Genomic DNA, 14,999 nt, shown 5'->3' with positions numbered 1-14,999 from the left:
GCTTGGCGCGCGAGGAGAGGGCGACTCCGGACTTCATTTCCCAGGCGGCCCCGCGCGCGACCGGAAGTTCCCTGAGCCTTTAAATGGTCAACGCGGCTTGGCCAGGCTATTCCGGGCAGAGGTGCCCGGTGCGGTTTCTTCTCGTGGCTGTTCTGTCTCAGTTCACCTGGGACCCTCGAGAACGGCCGCCGGGTGGCAGAGGCGGGTCTCGGAGACCCCAGACTCCGCTGCGTCCCACCGTGGTTCGGGGGTGAGAGCCCGGGCTGGGAGTTCCGGGGCCCGGGTTCGAGCGCTGCCTTTGCTGCTGCCCAGCTTCGCACTGTCGCGGGCCTCGCTCGGCCTCAGTTTCCTCCTTTAGGGAGGGGACACCGTCTCCGGGCCTTCCTCCCACCGGCGGTGGCTGTGCCGACGCCGAATCTCTCCGGAAGGCGCGTCGGCAGTGGAGCCCGGCGCCTTGGTTTTCGCCCGCGCTTGGTCGGGACCGCCTCTCGGGGCTGGAACTTGGGGTCCCCCGGTCCCGAGCCCTGGCCGCCCTCGGAGGTGAGGAGCCCTCCAGTGCGGGGAGCGACCAGGGTTCCTGCGCCAGCCCAGCTGCTCTCCTGGGCCGAGTCCCATTTCTTCTCTGGAGCCAGCGTTTTTTATTATTATTATTTTTATTTTTTGAGAGGACGTTCATTAAAGCTGGGGTCCATGGAACAGGGACGGAGGGGCTGAGGGTAGACGCAGCCGCAGGAGAGAGCCGAGGCCGGGGTGGGCTGCTTTGGCTCCGGAAGGGCGGAGGAGAGGGGCCTTGGAGACGGGTTCAGGGTGAGCCCGGGACGCGCTGCCGCTGCCCGCCGCTCTCCTGCTTGCAGGGCTTGTGGGGACCCTTAGGGTGTAGAGAGCGAACCTACCTGGGAGAAAGGAGGGGTGCGCGTGCTCGAGCACTCAGGACTTGAGCTTCCGGATTCCTAGAGCCCCCCTCCACCTGGGAAGGGAGAGCAACAACACGACTGTCCTCTCTCTCATCCATTTGCGTTCCAAGTTGTAAAGGTAACACTGTACGCATTTGACATGGAGCCTTTTCCTAGTGGAAGAGCTGCCTGGGCCACGCAGGCGTCTCTCCCTCGGCTGCCCTCGCTTTGTGGGGCTTCACGGCTGTTGCATTTCTTACAAAGGCAGGACCCTCCACCAGCTAAAAGGTTCCGCCGGCTTTATTGCGACACTCGCCTTGCTGTGGTGTCCTGGAGCCAAACCCACCAGGTCTCCCTGCTGCGCCCCAGGTCTCCCGGCTGCGCCCTTACCGATCCTGCCGGGCCGAGCTGTGTGCAGCCTGGGAGACGGAGAACCCTCCCGCCGAGGCCCCAGGAGAGGTTTAGGTTGGAGGGCAGACCCCTTAAGTCGGGTCGGCAGGCCTCACCACGGGCCACAGCGGGCTCCCCTGAAGGGCCTGCGCATTCTTAAGTGGCTGAAGAGAACTGAAAAGGGTAAAATGTGGAGATGATAAGAAATTAGTCTGTGTCCGTCAGTAACGCTTCTTTGGAACACAGCCACGGTCCTTTGTGAAGGCGTCGCCTGTGACTGCTCGCACTGCATCAGCAGAGGTGGTGCTCGGGTGTGACAGCCGGGACGGCCGGCCGAGACTGAACCACCTACCATCCTCCCTTCACAGAGGAGTTCTCGGACGGACGTCTCTGAGAACGGGTCCCCGAGAAGCGAGGGCGGAACCGGAGGCCACGCCGCGGTGAGCACCTGGACCAGCACCGCCTGCCCTCCGAGTGCAGGAGGGGGTGTTCTCAGCGTCTGACTGCTCCGTCCCCGCGTCCTTCCCTGTCCTCTGCGTGGCTGTATCTCAGGCAGAGGGAGGGCTCGTCTGTGTACTGTGCCCTGTGCCCGGTTCCACGCCTGCCCCAGCGCAGTAACAGGACCTCTGCCAGGGCGTGGGTCCAGTCCCTTTTGGATTATATTCTTTTCTTCTTTAACAAAGGAAAATGCTGAAAGTAGATGTTTGATGGGTGGAGCCCACTGACCAAGAGCTCCTTCTTGCTGACTTAACCCTCCCCGGGGGGCGGGGTGGGGTGGGGGTGACTGAGCATCTGGTGACCTGAGGCTCCCTCTGCTCTCGCAGGAGCTAAGGGACAGCTCTGAGCTCCGGGTTGAGGAGGGAGGAAGCTGATGGCTTGATTGTGCCCTTCCAGCCTCGTGGAAGCTGGCTTCTTTCCGCAGACCTCAGGTGACCTTTACCCGAGGTGATTGCAGCTTGGATCGCCGCCTGAGAGCTCAGTGTCTGTTTCCAGTTAGGTGGACACCTGGCTGGAGAGAGGTGGCCTGGCACAGAGTCAGGGCCACTGAGAGGCCTGGGCAGGCACGAGGGCCATGAGCCTGAGGTTTTTGTTGTTTACATATTTTTATTGATTTCAGAGAGGAAGGGGGAGAGAGAAAGAGACATCAATGGTGAGGGAGAATCATTGATCGTCTGCTTCCTGCACACCTCCTACTAGGGATGGAGCCCACAACCTGGGCATGTGCCCTTGACCGGAATCGAACCCGGGACCCTTCAGTCTGCAGGCCGATGCTCTATCCACTGAGCCACACCAGCTAGGGCCGAGCTTCAGGTTTTTGTTGGTAGGTTTTTTCTTAGCGACGACACTAAGAAAAGTGCAATACTTGACTTTCACTGTGTCCTTACGTACATTTTCTCACTCCCTCACTCCCTCCGACAACCTGTGGTCAAGGAAAAAACATGGGCCCTGCAGGCAAACCGGTCAGGGTTTGAAACTTCCTGCTCAGTGACTGGGTCTTAGTGCCAGCTACTTACTCCTCCTGAGCCTCCGCTTCCTCATCTGTAAAACGGGGAGGTACCTCCTCACAGGCTTGCTAAGCGGAGTCCACGGCATCGTGTGCGTAAGGGTCCAGTGTGGGTCTGCTCGTAGCTGCCTCACCGAGTTATGTCCTCACAGCTGTGCCCTCTTCCAGCTGAGAAGACTGAGTCCTGCGTGCTGCGTGCCTGCTCAAGTGCCCTGCCCTGCCTCGCCCCGCCAGGCCGCCGCTCTGCAGCCTGCCCGGGTCTACGGTAAGGAGGAAAGGGCTCCCTCCTCGCTGCTTGTGAGGCGGTCCACCCTTTAGGGCCCCTCTTCCCTCTGTGAGCTGGTTCAGATCCAGGGGCCTCACCTGCAGGAAGCCACAGTGCCACCTTTTGGTGAGCCCGTGGGGTGGAGAAGGGGCCCGCGCCCCCTGCCCGTTAGCTGAAGGCAGTGGCACTGCCCGCTACGCCCCACGCCCACCTGCCTGACTTGTAAGGGCAGCTGGGGGCCTCGCGCCCTCCAGGCCTGGCACCAGAGTTGCTTTCTGAGTTATCAGTTCGGGTGGAAATACAGCAGGTCCTCGAATAATGTCGTTTCATTTAACATGGATGAGACGCGTTGGGGACTTCACTCTTGTTTAGAACAAGGAGGCTTGGGGTGAAACTGGCTTCATCGTCTGTCAGTTCACCACAGTTGCAAGAACCCACCGACCGTGTCAGGTGAGGACATACTGTAAACTCCTGCTTTCTAGAGCATGAGTTCTCGCTTCCTCTTTTCTCCTCTGGACTTTCCCCAGAGGAAGAGAAAGCGGAAGGCCCAGGCCTGGGGATTAGCCGAGGCCGCGCCCAATTCAAGGTGTGGAGTGTGGGGATCGGGAGGGAAGGGCAGGCCCGGCCCACAGACCTCACCATCGGGGAAGAGCTGTTCTGTAGAGCGGGGCCCAGGGCCGTCCTCCCGGTGGCCCGAGGGAGTGTGCCGGCTCCTGTCCGAAGTGCGGGCCGGCCTCAGTGTGATCCAGCTGGAGTTTGATTCCTGCCCCTCTTTGCCGTGAGGAGGTCGCTCTTTATCTCCGGGCCCTGTGGGCCCAGAGCCCTGGCACCGGCCACAGCAGAGGAGACGCCACTCTGGGCCAGCCCCGGGCCTGCTGGGTGCCCAGTGTGCTGCCAGGTAGGGGGTGGGGCCTCAGTCACGGTCCCTAACCAGGGGTCTGGCCTCACGGGGTGGTGCCCAGGGGAACTGAAACAAAAGTGTCCACCCTTCAGACCGAGAGCGCGGTCTTCGCGGGTGTGGGCGCGCTGAGCGGAGGGACACGCTGCTGCTGCTGCTTCCAGGAGCCTCACCGGAATGGCCGAGGGACGCTTTTACCTGTCGGTCCTGGCGCTGTCCTCCCTGGGCTCCATGTGTGTCCTCTTCACCGTCTATTGGATGTGGAGCTGGCACGGTGGCTTTGCCTGGGATGGCAGCATCCTCACGTTCAACTGTCACCCGGTGCTCATGGTGGCTGGCCTGGTGGTGGTCTACAGCGCTGGTGAGTGAGGTCAGCGTGGGAGACGTGCCGGCCCGGCCTGGACGGAGCAGAGCAGTCCCTCTCCGGGCCTGGCCTCTGTCACTGTTGGGCTCAGGGCTGTGGATGTCGGGCGGTTGGTCTGCCTTTGGGCCCAGGTGTCATTCGGAGGAAGAAGCAGTGAGAATGGGGCATGTGGAAAGGGCAGCTTCCCAGGTATTTTCTAGAAAAGGGCCAGGGAGTAGGATCAGGCTTTGCAGGCCATGTGGTGGGTGTTGCAGCAACTCAGCTCTGCTCTGTGCTCCGAGAGTGGCCGTGGAGGACGGAAACACGTGCATGGCTGTTCAAGGAAGCTTCCTTCACAGAGATGGGCGGGCGGGGCTGGGCCTGGGAGCTGCAGTTGGCCGTCCGGCTCTGGGAGCAGGAGGTGGACGCCTCTGTTGGCCTAGAGGGCCTTGCATAAGGGGTCTGCTTACTCCTGCCGGACCCATCTTGGCCCCGAGCGTCCAGAGCTGGGCGTGGGGCCCAGGAGGGCCTCCTTCCCCCACTTGTAAACGGGGACGACGGGGACACTGTGAGAGCAGCTTACCCGTGTGCTTCAGGTCATCACCCCATTTTGCTTTTACAAGAAGCTTGTGAGGCGGGCTCTATTGTTACCCTCCTCCAGATGAGGACGCTGAGATTAGAAAGAGGATCCAGGTGGCTAGGAGGCGGAGCCAGGATCTGGACCCGGGTCACCTAACCGGCAAACCTGCCTCCAGACCACCTTGGGTATCGCAGTTCCTCCCTTTTTATCCCTGTCCCTTCTCTCCTGCCTTCACGGCTGGCCGGTGTCGCGGAAATGATGCAAGGATAGAAGACGCCGATGAGTGTCCTAGCATTTCCTGATCATGTCCTGGCATTTCCTCCTTCCCTCGTCGGAGGCTGTGTGGGGACATGTGGGTAATCCCCTAACGTGGGGCGAGCACGAGGGGAGGAGGCCGAGCCCTGGACTGCTCTCTCCGGCAGCGTCACTGGTGTACCGCCTGCCCCAGTCCTGGGTGGGACCCAAGCTGCCCTGGAAAATCGCCCATGCGTCCCTGCACCTGCTGGCCTTCATCCTGACCGTGCTGGGGCTGGTGGCCGTCTTCAGATATCACAACCATCAGCACATCGCCAACCTCTACTCCCTGCACAGCTGGTTGGGCATTACCACCGTGTTCTTCTTCGCCTGCCAGGTGGGTGCTCTGCCCTCCTTAGGGTTCCCACCGCCGGATCAGCCATGGGCTCTGCTTGGGGCTTCACTTGCATCAGCACCGAAAGACAGGTGCGGGCCCTGGTCTCGCTCATTGTGTGGAGGCGGCCTTTGCAGGCACACCCTGTAGGTGGGCATTTGAAAGGGCCATGGAGACTGTGGCTCCCACACTCACCCTGTGCCCATCACCCTGCGCCCATCACCCTGCTGGCCTGCGGTTCCAGAGCGCCGTGAGCAGGGGTTATGAGCCAGGACGCAAGGAAGCGGAGGCCAGCAGGGATGACTGCAGGAGACGGGGTTGTAGCTGTGCAGTCATGAAAGGTTCTTGTTTGTGTAGGAGAAACATCACAGCGAAGATGCGGTGGTGCTGGGGCAATTCCTGGTGGGAGGTTTGATGGGAGCGAAGGGAGAAGGTCCCCTGACCAGTCGGAGGGGCCTTGCATCAGCACCGAAAGACAGGCGCGGGCCCTGGTCTCGCTCATTGCGTGGAGGCGGCCTTTGCAGGCACACCCTGTAGGTGGGCATTTGAAAGGGCCATGGAGACTGTGGCTCTCGCACTCACCCTGCGCCCATCACCCTGCCCCCATCGCCCTGCTGGCCTGCGGTTCCAGAGCGCCGTGGGCAGGGGTTATGAGCCAGGACGAAAGGAAGCGGAGGCCAGCAGGGATGACTACAGGAGAGGGGGTTGTAGCTGCGCAGTCATGAAAGGTTCTTGTTTGTGTAGGAGAAACAGATCACAGCGAGGACGCGGTGGTGCTGGGGCAATTCCTGGTGGGAGGTTTGATGGGAGCGAAGGGAGAAGGTCCCCTGACCAGTCGGAGGGGCCTGTGGTCAGGTCCTTCTCCCTGCGTCGCAGTGGCTCCTGGGCTTCGCTGTCTTCCTGCTGCCCTGGGCGTCCCTGTGGCTGCGCAGCCTCCTCAAGCCTGTCCACGTCTTCTTCGGAGCCTCCATCCTTTGGGAGCGAAGGGAGAAGGTCCCCTGACCAGTCGGAGGCGCCTGTGGTCACGGGCGGCTCAGGTCCTTTTCCCTGCGTCGCAGTGGCTCCTGGGCTTCACTGTCTTCCTGCTGCCCTGGGCGTCTCTGTGGCTGCGCAGCCTCCTTAAGCCTGTCCACGTCTTCTTCGGAGCCTCCATCCTCGCTCTGGCCATGGCGTCCGTCATTTCCGGCATCAATGAGAAGCTCTTCTTCAGCCTGTGAGTGGGTGGGCCCTCTGCGTGGAGGGGAAAGAGCAGGGTCTTCAGATGGCTCTGTGGTCACAGCCCTGCCGAGGGGGGTCTGGGGGGCCGGGCGTCCTGGTCTGGAAGGCAGCGGCCTTTCTTGGGTGAGCTTGGCAAATCGGTCCGTCGGTATTTGTCTAGCATCACACAGACTTAGCACCTGCTGCACCAAACTCTTCTAACGTAGTCCTCGGGTTGCCCTACGACATGGACACTGTGTCAGGGCCACTTACAAATGAGTTCCTCTCAGGGAAAGGCGCCCTGCAGGTATTTGTGGGGGCTGGGGCTCAGCAGCGTGTCAGCACTGCGGGTCCCGTCCTGGGAGTTCGCCACCCTCTGTGCGTGTGGCAGGGTCTCGCGCCGGGCGAGGACCGGGGCAGTCTCTCGGGCCCACGTTTCTGGTCACCCACAGGAAGAACGCCACCAGGCCCTACTCCAGCCTGCCCGGCGAGGCTGTCTTTGCCAACGGCACTGGCATGCTGGTGGTGGCCTTCGGGCTGCTGGTGCTCTACGTCCTGCAGGCCTCATCCTGGAAACGCCCGGAAGTGGGGATCACGACCGAAGGACAGGTGCGGGCCCTGGTCTCCCCGGCCAGGCTGGGGGAGGGCTGGGTCTAGAGAATGGTCACCAGGAGAGGCGTGGGCCTTACCAGGAAGACTAACCCTGGAACATGGTGGGGAACCGGGCAGCTGGAAGGTGGGGCACTGGTGTCAGGCCAGCCCATCCCCGCCATCGGAGCAGATGCAGCTGCCCAGGCTCCGGGGCTCCCGGGGGCCGGTCCACCGGGAGAGGACGGGGGTTACTCCCTTCCGCAGATTCTTGTGGCTTCAGGAGGGAAAGTGTGGCCTCACCCTCCCCAGGGGAGCCTTGGGCGTGAAGAGGGGTGTTGTCACTTCTGTGTTCCCAGCTCGAGGCTGGTCTCGCAGGTGCTTGCAGACGAGCTGAGTACTTGGAGCAGGTTCTGCCTGTTGGCCACTCGGCATCTGAGGGGTGGGGTGAGGGGGGTGTCAGGCTGAGGGGCTCGGGCTTCCCTGAAAGATGCTGTGACTTGGGGACTGAAGGTTGGGGTCTGTGTGAACAGCCCAGACCTGGTGTGATGCCTGCAGGTCAGGGGCCGTTTTGACATTAGGCCTTTAACCCTGTGCGCCTGCTGTCTTCCAGCCCCTGTTGCGTGAAAGGGAGTGAAGCGAGGGGACACAGGAGCGGTTGGGGTGCGTCTGGACTCCCTCAGCACCTCTGCTCTACCTGGGGCTCCCGGCAGTTTGCCGAGCCCCCACCTCGCCCGCCCCATGGGCTGCTCTCTCCGCCACGTGCTGCCTATGCGTCTCTCGGTGCTCTGACTTCCGCTCTCCTTCCTGGCATCGACTTGTGAGGGCCTCCCTGTACACAGGCCCTTCCTGCCCTGGCTGCGTGCGCACCCCTGCTCCCTGGCTCAAGTCCAGCCGAGCTGGTTCCCTAGACACCTCGGGAGGTGGTGGCAAGTCCCAGCAGCTCCGATGGCCCGACTCCAGCGCCGTCTGTAATGTGAAGTCAGCTCTCCCTGGGACGTGCATGTCATTTAGGCACCCGCCATGGCTGGCCCCTGGACTTGAGGCTGGGAGGGAGGGGATGACAGAGCAGCTCTGCAGGGAAACTGAGGCTGCCTGCTCTTCGCCGTTCTGTTCATCTCAAGTCCACTGTGACCGTGTGGCGCCATCGCTTCTCGCTGCTGCTACAGCCGGGACCTGGATCCGGCCTGTCCCCGCCAGGCAGCCAAGGAGCCTGGAACCTGCTGTCCCCAGCTGTCCCAGCGGGGAGGGCTGGCAGGGGTGCCTTACTCTCCTTCGCCAGGTTAGGGCTTCCCTGCCTGTCCCCAGCCCCCACGACACAACCAGCGTTGGGTGCTTTGTCCCAGCAGAGCCGAGGACCACGGCCACCTTCGCAGGTTTTCGCTGAGCACGAGTGCCTCACTGCTCCCACAGCGGCTGCTGCAGGCCCCAGCCCGCCTCGTGCAGAGGGCAGTGCGAGCGGAGCTTTTTGGAGAAGTGGGGGAGGGGCCTGGCTCGTCTCCTACGTGTTGGGGCTTTGGCTTTTCCTGCCGCCACATGAGTCCTGCTGGGTCCCGGGGCCACACTGCTGTGCGCAGAAGGCGAGCAGCTGACGCCCGGGTCTGAGCGTGCTTCCTCTCCGGCCCATGGCGATGAGGCCAGATGCCAGCAGGAGGACTCTGCCTGAAGGCTCCAAAGCCACCTCGATGGCTGCCAGGCAGCTGGGTCACATGACCCCCCCGACCACATGGGTAGGCATTTCACCTGTTTGTAAAGCCTGATTCTCATTAAATATGTTTTTAAGAACCAAAGCCTCTTCTACTGAAATGAGATTGTGGTTAAGGGAGCTCTGGGCGGTGAGGAAAAGCCCAGGACAGTTCTGACCCTGAGGCCTTAAGAGGACTGTCGCCCGGAGCCGCTGCTCCTGCTGTGGCCCCAGCACTTCCTGGTGTGTGCTCCCACACCAGCCCGAGGTCACCCAACAGGAAGTGGCAGCGCTGGGACCCACTGGCAGGTGTCTGATGCCAGCCTCCTCCCCAGCTGCTGGGTGTGTGCGTCTGCGCACGCTGATAACCGCCTCGCGGTCGGGGACCGTGGGGTGGCTGGTGCACAGGAGCCCTGGGCTGAGTGAGTGATGGGCCCCCCCAGTGTGACCAGCTGTAGTGTAGGTGGTGGCGCAGGACCTGGAAGTGGGGTGCAGACACCAATGAGAGGAGTAACCCGCAGTGAGTGGCCCCCGGACTGCTGAGGCTTCACATCGATTCGTTGGATCCTTTTCTATTGTCCCCACAAGGCGGGCGCCATTCAATTTCCCAGATTCCAAGAGGCTAAATGACAGGCCTGAGCTTCTGGAGCTGGTTTGAAGCAGAACAGGGACCCAGCCGTGTCCATGTGAGGGCACACCAGGCCCTGGGACCGCCCCTGCACGGAGCACGGGTCGGGTGTGCGCTGCCCTGCCCACCACGCACTGGGCCCGGCAGTGCCGCCGGAATTGCTCTAGAGCAGGGCTGGCCTGGGCGCAGTTCTTGTGCCACCACCCAGCTTACACTATGGTGGCTTCTTTTCCTCTTGGTGTCCCATGTGCCCACTGGCTTCCCGAAGGATCAGTGGGTTCTGTTGGTTTAGTGCTGAGAAAAGCACACCGTCGGGTGTGGCGTGTGTATCGGGTGGACAGGACTGGGGTCCTGGTGGAGCCAGCCCAGATGTGCAGGCCTGGCCTTGGGGTCTCAGTGGAAGGAGGGCTCATCTCGCCAGGGGCTGAGCGCTGCCCGGGGCAGCAGAGGACGGCTCCTCACACGCCTGGAGACAGGGCCTCAGACGGCAGAAGCTCTGGCTCCGATGCGGTTTATTAGCTGCTTTTCACAGTGGCACCGGCTCAGGTGCAGGCATTTCCCGGGAGTCTTGACACCACGTCAGCAATGCCAGTTACGGTTGTGCTGCCCCCAGGGAAATGCCTCACTGCTGAGGCCAAGGCGGCTGGGGCTGGGGCAGAGCGGGCTGAGCCCGGGACCCGCCTTCCCTGAGTAGGCAGTGACCCCTCTGAGCCTGCAGTCTACACTGCAGTCGTTCTGGAGGCTGGCAGGGGTTGCTGCTGAACGTAGAGGATGGGCGTGCGAGGCGAGGGAGGTGACAGTGGCAGCCTCTGCACAGTAGTGAGAGTGGCACTCACGCATCCTCCAGGTTCTGCAAGACCTCCAGGATGGCCCGGAGAATGGCCGCGGCGGCCACTGCCCCGGGGTCTGGCTGGTCGAGCTTCATAGAACTGATGTAACTGGCTCTCCCAGCTCCAGCTATCATGTCCTTGGTGGCCTGGGCCGCAGCTTCTGCGCTCTGAGGGGGACAGAGAGGAGCAGGGTAAGGACCAGCCTCCAGCCTCCTCCTGCCCTGGAAGCAAGGCCTGGGCTTGGGGGAGGCCCTGGACCCTCCTGTCCCAGCTCTGCCAGCGCCCTCTGTTCTGTCCCCAGGGCAGAGCGGTCACGCCCACCTGTCTGTAGCAAGGCCTGTGGCCCCATTTCCTGAGGACCTGCTGGGTCCCAGTTACCAGGCCGGGCTCTGTTCATCTTTAGCCTTGCACACCCTCTGGACAGGCACTCGTCTCCATTCTCAGGAGAGGGAGCCGAGCACAGGACGGGTATTAACTGGCTCCCAGCCTGTCTCCGTTGGCTGGGCCCCTCCACTCACCTCCACTGCCTTGGTCAGGATGTGGAACAGATTAGCATTTGGGTTCCTCAAGGCTTGGAGCTCCTGTCCTGCTGCCCAGAGAGAATCCAGCTGGACAAGATGAGGGAGGGGCGTGAGCACAGGCCCTGGCACTGAGGGTGGCCTTCAGGGCTCTGCGATCAGAGGGGGAAGGGCTGAGCGCATACACACCATAGTCCTGTCTCCTGGGGCAGCCTTCCCATACCTGCAGGGGAGAGAACAAGCGGTCACTGGAGGGGGTGTTGGGGGTGGGGCAGGGCCTGGCTGGGAGCAGGTGACACTCAACTCCCACCCCCAGCCCCCCCTGGGCTAAGGCACAGGCTCCACTCACTTCCTCATGGCCTCCAGGCCGGCATCCATGGCAGCAGACCAGGCTGGGAGGTCAGTGCTGGCCTTGAGGGGCTGGGCCGCTGCGGTCAGGAACAGGCCATAGAGCTGGGAGGACAGAATTTTTACACTCAGGCCCGGCCTGGGCCGCAGCCAGCCCAGGGCCGTGTCACCCTCCGCCCGGGGACTGCAGCACTCACTGCCCCGGACGAGCCTCCCATCTTCTCCAGCAGCAGGAGGGACAATTCGGAGAGCATCTTGGCAGGGCTGCCAGGGGGTGGGCCCTCCCTCAGCTGCTCCTGGATGGCTGCAGGCGGAGACGGGGAGGAGGTCAGAGGCCCCGCAGCAGGCAGAGGGTGAGGAACGGTGGCAGGCCTCCCCCCAGGCCTCGCTTCCCGGCTTCATGCTCCTCCTCGGCCGCCACGCCGTCCTGGGTCTTGTACTGGGCACCAGCCACGCGGGCCGCGCTTTTCATCTGCTTTGCTCACTGCTGTATCAGAGTCGCCTGGCCCACGAGAGGCACTAACTAGTTTTCCTGACTGACGCTGGACAATGAAGACGGGTGCACTCGCCCGGGTACTACAGAGCGAGTTCCCTCGGAACCTAGTCCCTCCCTGTGAAAGAGACACCTTGTTCTGCAGTGACAACTCCCCACGTCTGCAGTGGTGCAGGCCCGTTCTCTATGAAAATGGTGGATGGGGTGCGAGGCTTTCTGCAGGACTGTGCTTGGCAAAAGGAAAGCTGGCAGCCCATGCAAGCACTGCGAACGTTTCTGAAATTGTTCTGGATCATGAAATGCCAACATCTCAGAAATGTGACAGCGAGGGCCCTGGCACCCACCTCGGGCAGCGCGGCTGTGGGTGGTCCCACAGTCCCCGTCGCCAGCCACACGGTCCAGGGCGTTCAGGTACTCCTCCAGGTCCAGGAGGGTCGTGCACACCCGTTCCAGCACGAGCGCCATCCGCTTCGAGATCAAGCCTGCAGGGGGAGGACAGCGGGAGGAGGAGCACCTGGCCCTCTCACAGCTGAGCTTGATGGGGTGTGAGATATGGGCGTTAGGGCCCCTGCACACCCCTCACCCTTCGGGACTCAGGCCAATGCCCGGGTCACCTACCCCAACAGCAGGGCTCGGTACCTTCTGTAGTAAAGTCAGGGGTCTCTGAGGGCCGGGAGGGGGCTGCCCGAGTCCGCTTCCGCCCTGTCACGGAGACCTTGGGCGTGTTAGGCCAGGCCGACGCGGTCGTCTCAGCATCTAGTGGCAGCAGGATGACTCTTAGACATGGGGTGGCTGGCCAGGGGTCAAGTGGGACCTGGATTCCCCCTGGCCAGTTCCCTCCATCTCAAAAAGCAAGTACTGAGTACCCACTGTATACAAGGGAAGAGGGGCTGTCCCTGGGGAGAAGCCTAACACCAACTCCTCCAGTCATGCGAGAGCTGGAGACGTCAAAAGGGACCCTCCCCGGGGGCCTGATGGTCATGGTCAATGAGGAGACCTCTGGTGGGGTCTCCCCAAGACCCCTGGCTCCTTCCAGCTACAAGGACCCTGGCTTGGATGACCCAGGCTCAAGGTCTCACCTATCAGTTTCAACAGGGACTCATCCACCAGCAGAAGGGTGAGAGAGAAGCCCGGCATCTCCAGCGCTGACATGAAGGTGCCCACCAGGGCACGGGCAACCTTCACCCCGCGGCCCTCTGCAATAGCAAAGCACGGACGTCCATGAGGGAAGGCAAGAAGGGTGGTACTTCCCCCGGAACAGAGAAACAGAGTAAGAGAAGATCAAGGGCTTTGGAAGCGGGCCCGAGGCCAGCAGGGAGATGGCCAGGTCTGCTCAGGGCCTCCCTCCAACGCCGAGTCACCCATTCCCTGGCCGTGTCCCCTCTACAGGGCAGGTGGGTCACTGCAGGTCTCATCTGCTGAGCTCTTACAGGTACCAGGCACTGTGCTGAGGGCATTCGGTATGTTTAGTCTCATTTAATCTTCACAACGACCTATGAGGAGGCACTGTTACTTTCACCCCTCCCTACGACAGGGACAGGCTCAATACTCGCAATTAGGGCAGAGCGAAGACCTAACTCAGGCTCGTCTGACTGCACAGCCCAAGCTCTGGGCCACCACAAGACCCTACCTCAGCTGCTTTTCTTTTCTTTTCTAAAATAAATTTTCTATTGGTTTTTCAGAGAGGAAGGGAAAGGGAGAGAGAGAAATATTGATGTGACAACAAGACATTGATCGGATGCCTCCTACACACCCCCTACTGGGGAATCAAGCCTGCAACCCAGGCATGCGTCCGACTGGGAATTGAACCGGCAACCTTTCAGTGCATGGGACTAGGCCCAACCCACTGAGCAACACCAGCCAGGCTCAGCTGCTTTCCGTATGTGCAGCTCCACAGGCTGGAGGGAGCTCTGGGTGCTAGCAGGCCCTTCCGGGGGCTCACCCAGAGTGCGGACGGCTGCGTCGGCCACGATGCCCAGCTCCAGGACCGACAGGCCACCCAGGTTGTTGACCATCAGCACCACCGAGGAGCCTGTGGGCAGACACGACGCCGGTGAGACTCTCTGGGCCCCTCACCCGGGGTGGGGTGGGGTGGGGGTGCTGGGAGACAAAGGTGTAACAGCCCCTCACCACTCTGCACAGACACATGCGACACGCTGGACGAGTTGGTCATGTGGTCGAGCATGGTCGTCACAATCTGGTCGGTGGTGGCCATCTGTCGGAGGGACCCAGGAGTGAGCTGTGTCCGAGGCCTGGGCCTTAGACCAGCCTGGGCCAGGGAGGCCGCCTACCTTGATCCGGCGCACACCGGCTTCCCCGTGGATGCCTGTGGATAGAGCAGTCACTGCTGAGGCGCTCAGGCCTGGGATCGGCTCATCGTGTTTTTATCGATTTACTCAGGGCTGGGCTAGGTGCTGTGTAGGTGGGGGGCGGGGTAGAAGCGGGCAGGTTAATGAAAACGACAGTTTCTGCCCTCCAGGAGCTGTGGCTTGTGGTGAAGAGAGCCATGACCTGAACTTGTAATAGTGAAGCAGCTTTAGCGAGAGGCAGCCAAGCGAGGAGACATGAGGCCTCTGCCCATCACTTTGGAAGCACCAGGGGGAGAGGGAGAGCTTGCAGCTGCGCTGGCCTTGAAACGGCCCTTGAAAGGAGGCTGCATGTGGCAGGCGACGCTGAGTGATGTGAGCCAAGGCAGGGAGGTGGGCCGCGCACGGACGGAGCCTCACGTGGCAGTAGAATCGGGCAGGTGGAGCCCGAAGAGCTTCAAGTGCCCATTTAAAAACACCCAGCACCTATGTGACAGCTGCAGATAAGCTGAAAGGACGGGCAGGTGGCTCCCAGCGCAGATGTGGCTATAACCCTGGGAGCAGGCACGGCTAGGACAGGGGTGGCCAAAACTTACCCAGGCCCAGCTCCACCTCATCAGCTGCAAGATTAAAGGTGAGTTTGGAGGAACCAGGGACAGTGCAGGAGGACAAGCTCACTCCCAGGGTTCCTGTGAGAGATGAGGTATGAACGGGATGACGGCTCTGCTCCTGGCATCAGTCAGGGCAGCAGGCATTAGGCGGGGCAGCCTCTCCGTCTCAGATGAAAGAGAAACCTGGCTCTGGGACCCAAGGCTACTGGTGCCCCTGGCTCCCCTAGGAGACCCCTCACCCGGGGGAACAACTGGGCAAGCCCTCCCCTGCAGCTGCTGGGAACGCTCCCAGTCC

The 14,999-nt window shown here is 61.9% G+C and overlaps 2 protein-coding genes across 14 annotated transcripts in view; one reads left to right on the top strand and one right to left on the bottom strand.

Moving 5' to 3' along the window:
* Nucleotides 1-16: 16 nt before the first annotated feature.
* Nucleotides 17-9,076, top strand: LOC102254200 (cytochrome b ascorbate-dependent protein 3). Of its 9 annotated transcripts, none has more exons than XM_014544561.1 (8): nucleotides 17-250; nucleotides 1,652-1,723; nucleotides 2,956-3,045; nucleotides 4,116-4,311; nucleotides 5,296-5,504; nucleotides 6,560-6,714; nucleotides 7,151-7,307; nucleotides 7,900-9,076. In XM_014544561.1, exons 4-8 carry the CDS (start codon nucleotides 4,128-4,130, stop codon nucleotides 7,921-7,923), a joined length of 729 nt encoding a protein of 242 aa, XP_014400047.1. In that variant the 5' UTR covers nucleotides 17-250; nucleotides 1,652-1,723; nucleotides 2,956-3,045; nucleotides 4,116-4,127; the 3' UTR covers nucleotides 7,924-9,076. The 9 variants fall into 9 exon arrangements, with proteins under 9 accessions (XP_014400047.1, XP_014400041.1, XP_005872238.1 ...); XM_014544555.1 differs by having other exon boundaries at nucleotides 203-250; nucleotides 1,530-1,723; nucleotides 2,956-3,052; nucleotides 4,046-4,311; XM_005872176.2 differs by lacking the exon at nucleotides 17-250 and having other exon boundaries at nucleotides 1,101-1,723; nucleotides 2,956-3,052; nucleotides 4,046-4,311.
* Nucleotides 9,077-10,092: 1,016 nt separating this feature from the next.
* Nucleotides 10,093-14,999, bottom strand: part of TKFC (triokinase/FMN cyclase) — a 10,835-nt gene continuing 5,928 nt past the window's right edge. For 4 of the 5 annotated variants that reach the window (XM_005872181.2, XM_005872182.2, XM_005872183.2 and 1 more), the window contains 12 exons: nucleotides 14,690-14,782; nucleotides 14,079-14,113; nucleotides 13,918-14,002; nucleotides 13,730-13,819; nucleotides 12,867-12,983; nucleotides 12,406-12,543; nucleotides 12,132-12,269; nucleotides 11,492-11,598; nucleotides 11,296-11,399; nucleotides 11,136-11,169; nucleotides 10,947-11,036; nucleotides 10,093-10,595 (listed from right to left, as the gene is read on the bottom strand). In XM_005872181.2, coding sequence (XP_005872243.1) covers nucleotides 10,431-10,595; nucleotides 10,947-11,036; nucleotides 11,136-11,169; nucleotides 11,296-11,399; nucleotides 11,492-11,598; nucleotides 12,132-12,269; nucleotides 12,406-12,543; nucleotides 12,867-12,983; nucleotides 13,730-13,819; nucleotides 13,918-14,002; nucleotides 14,079-14,113; nucleotides 14,690-14,782 — 1,196 coding nt within the window. In that variant the 3' untranslated portion in view covers nucleotides 10,093-10,430. The remainder of the gene's footprint in view (nucleotides 10,596-10,946; nucleotides 11,037-11,135; nucleotides 11,170-11,295; nucleotides 11,400-11,491; nucleotides 11,599-12,131; nucleotides 12,270-12,405; nucleotides 12,544-12,866; nucleotides 12,984-13,729; nucleotides 13,820-13,917; nucleotides 14,003-14,078; nucleotides 14,114-14,689; nucleotides 14,783-14,999) is intronic. The other variant, XM_014544553.1, reaches the window with a different exon arrangement.

Source organism: Myotis brandtii, unplaced genomic scaffold (assembly GCF_000412655.1).
Source record: "Myotis brandtii unplaced genomic scaffold, ASM41265v1 scaffold369, whole genome shotgun sequence".
Lineage (NCBI taxonomy): Eukaryota > Metazoa > Chordata > Mammalia > Chiroptera > Vespertilionidae > Myotis > Myotis brandtii.
Note: the sequence above shows the minus strand (reverse complement) of the source record. Positions and strands in the feature narration are given on the sequence as shown.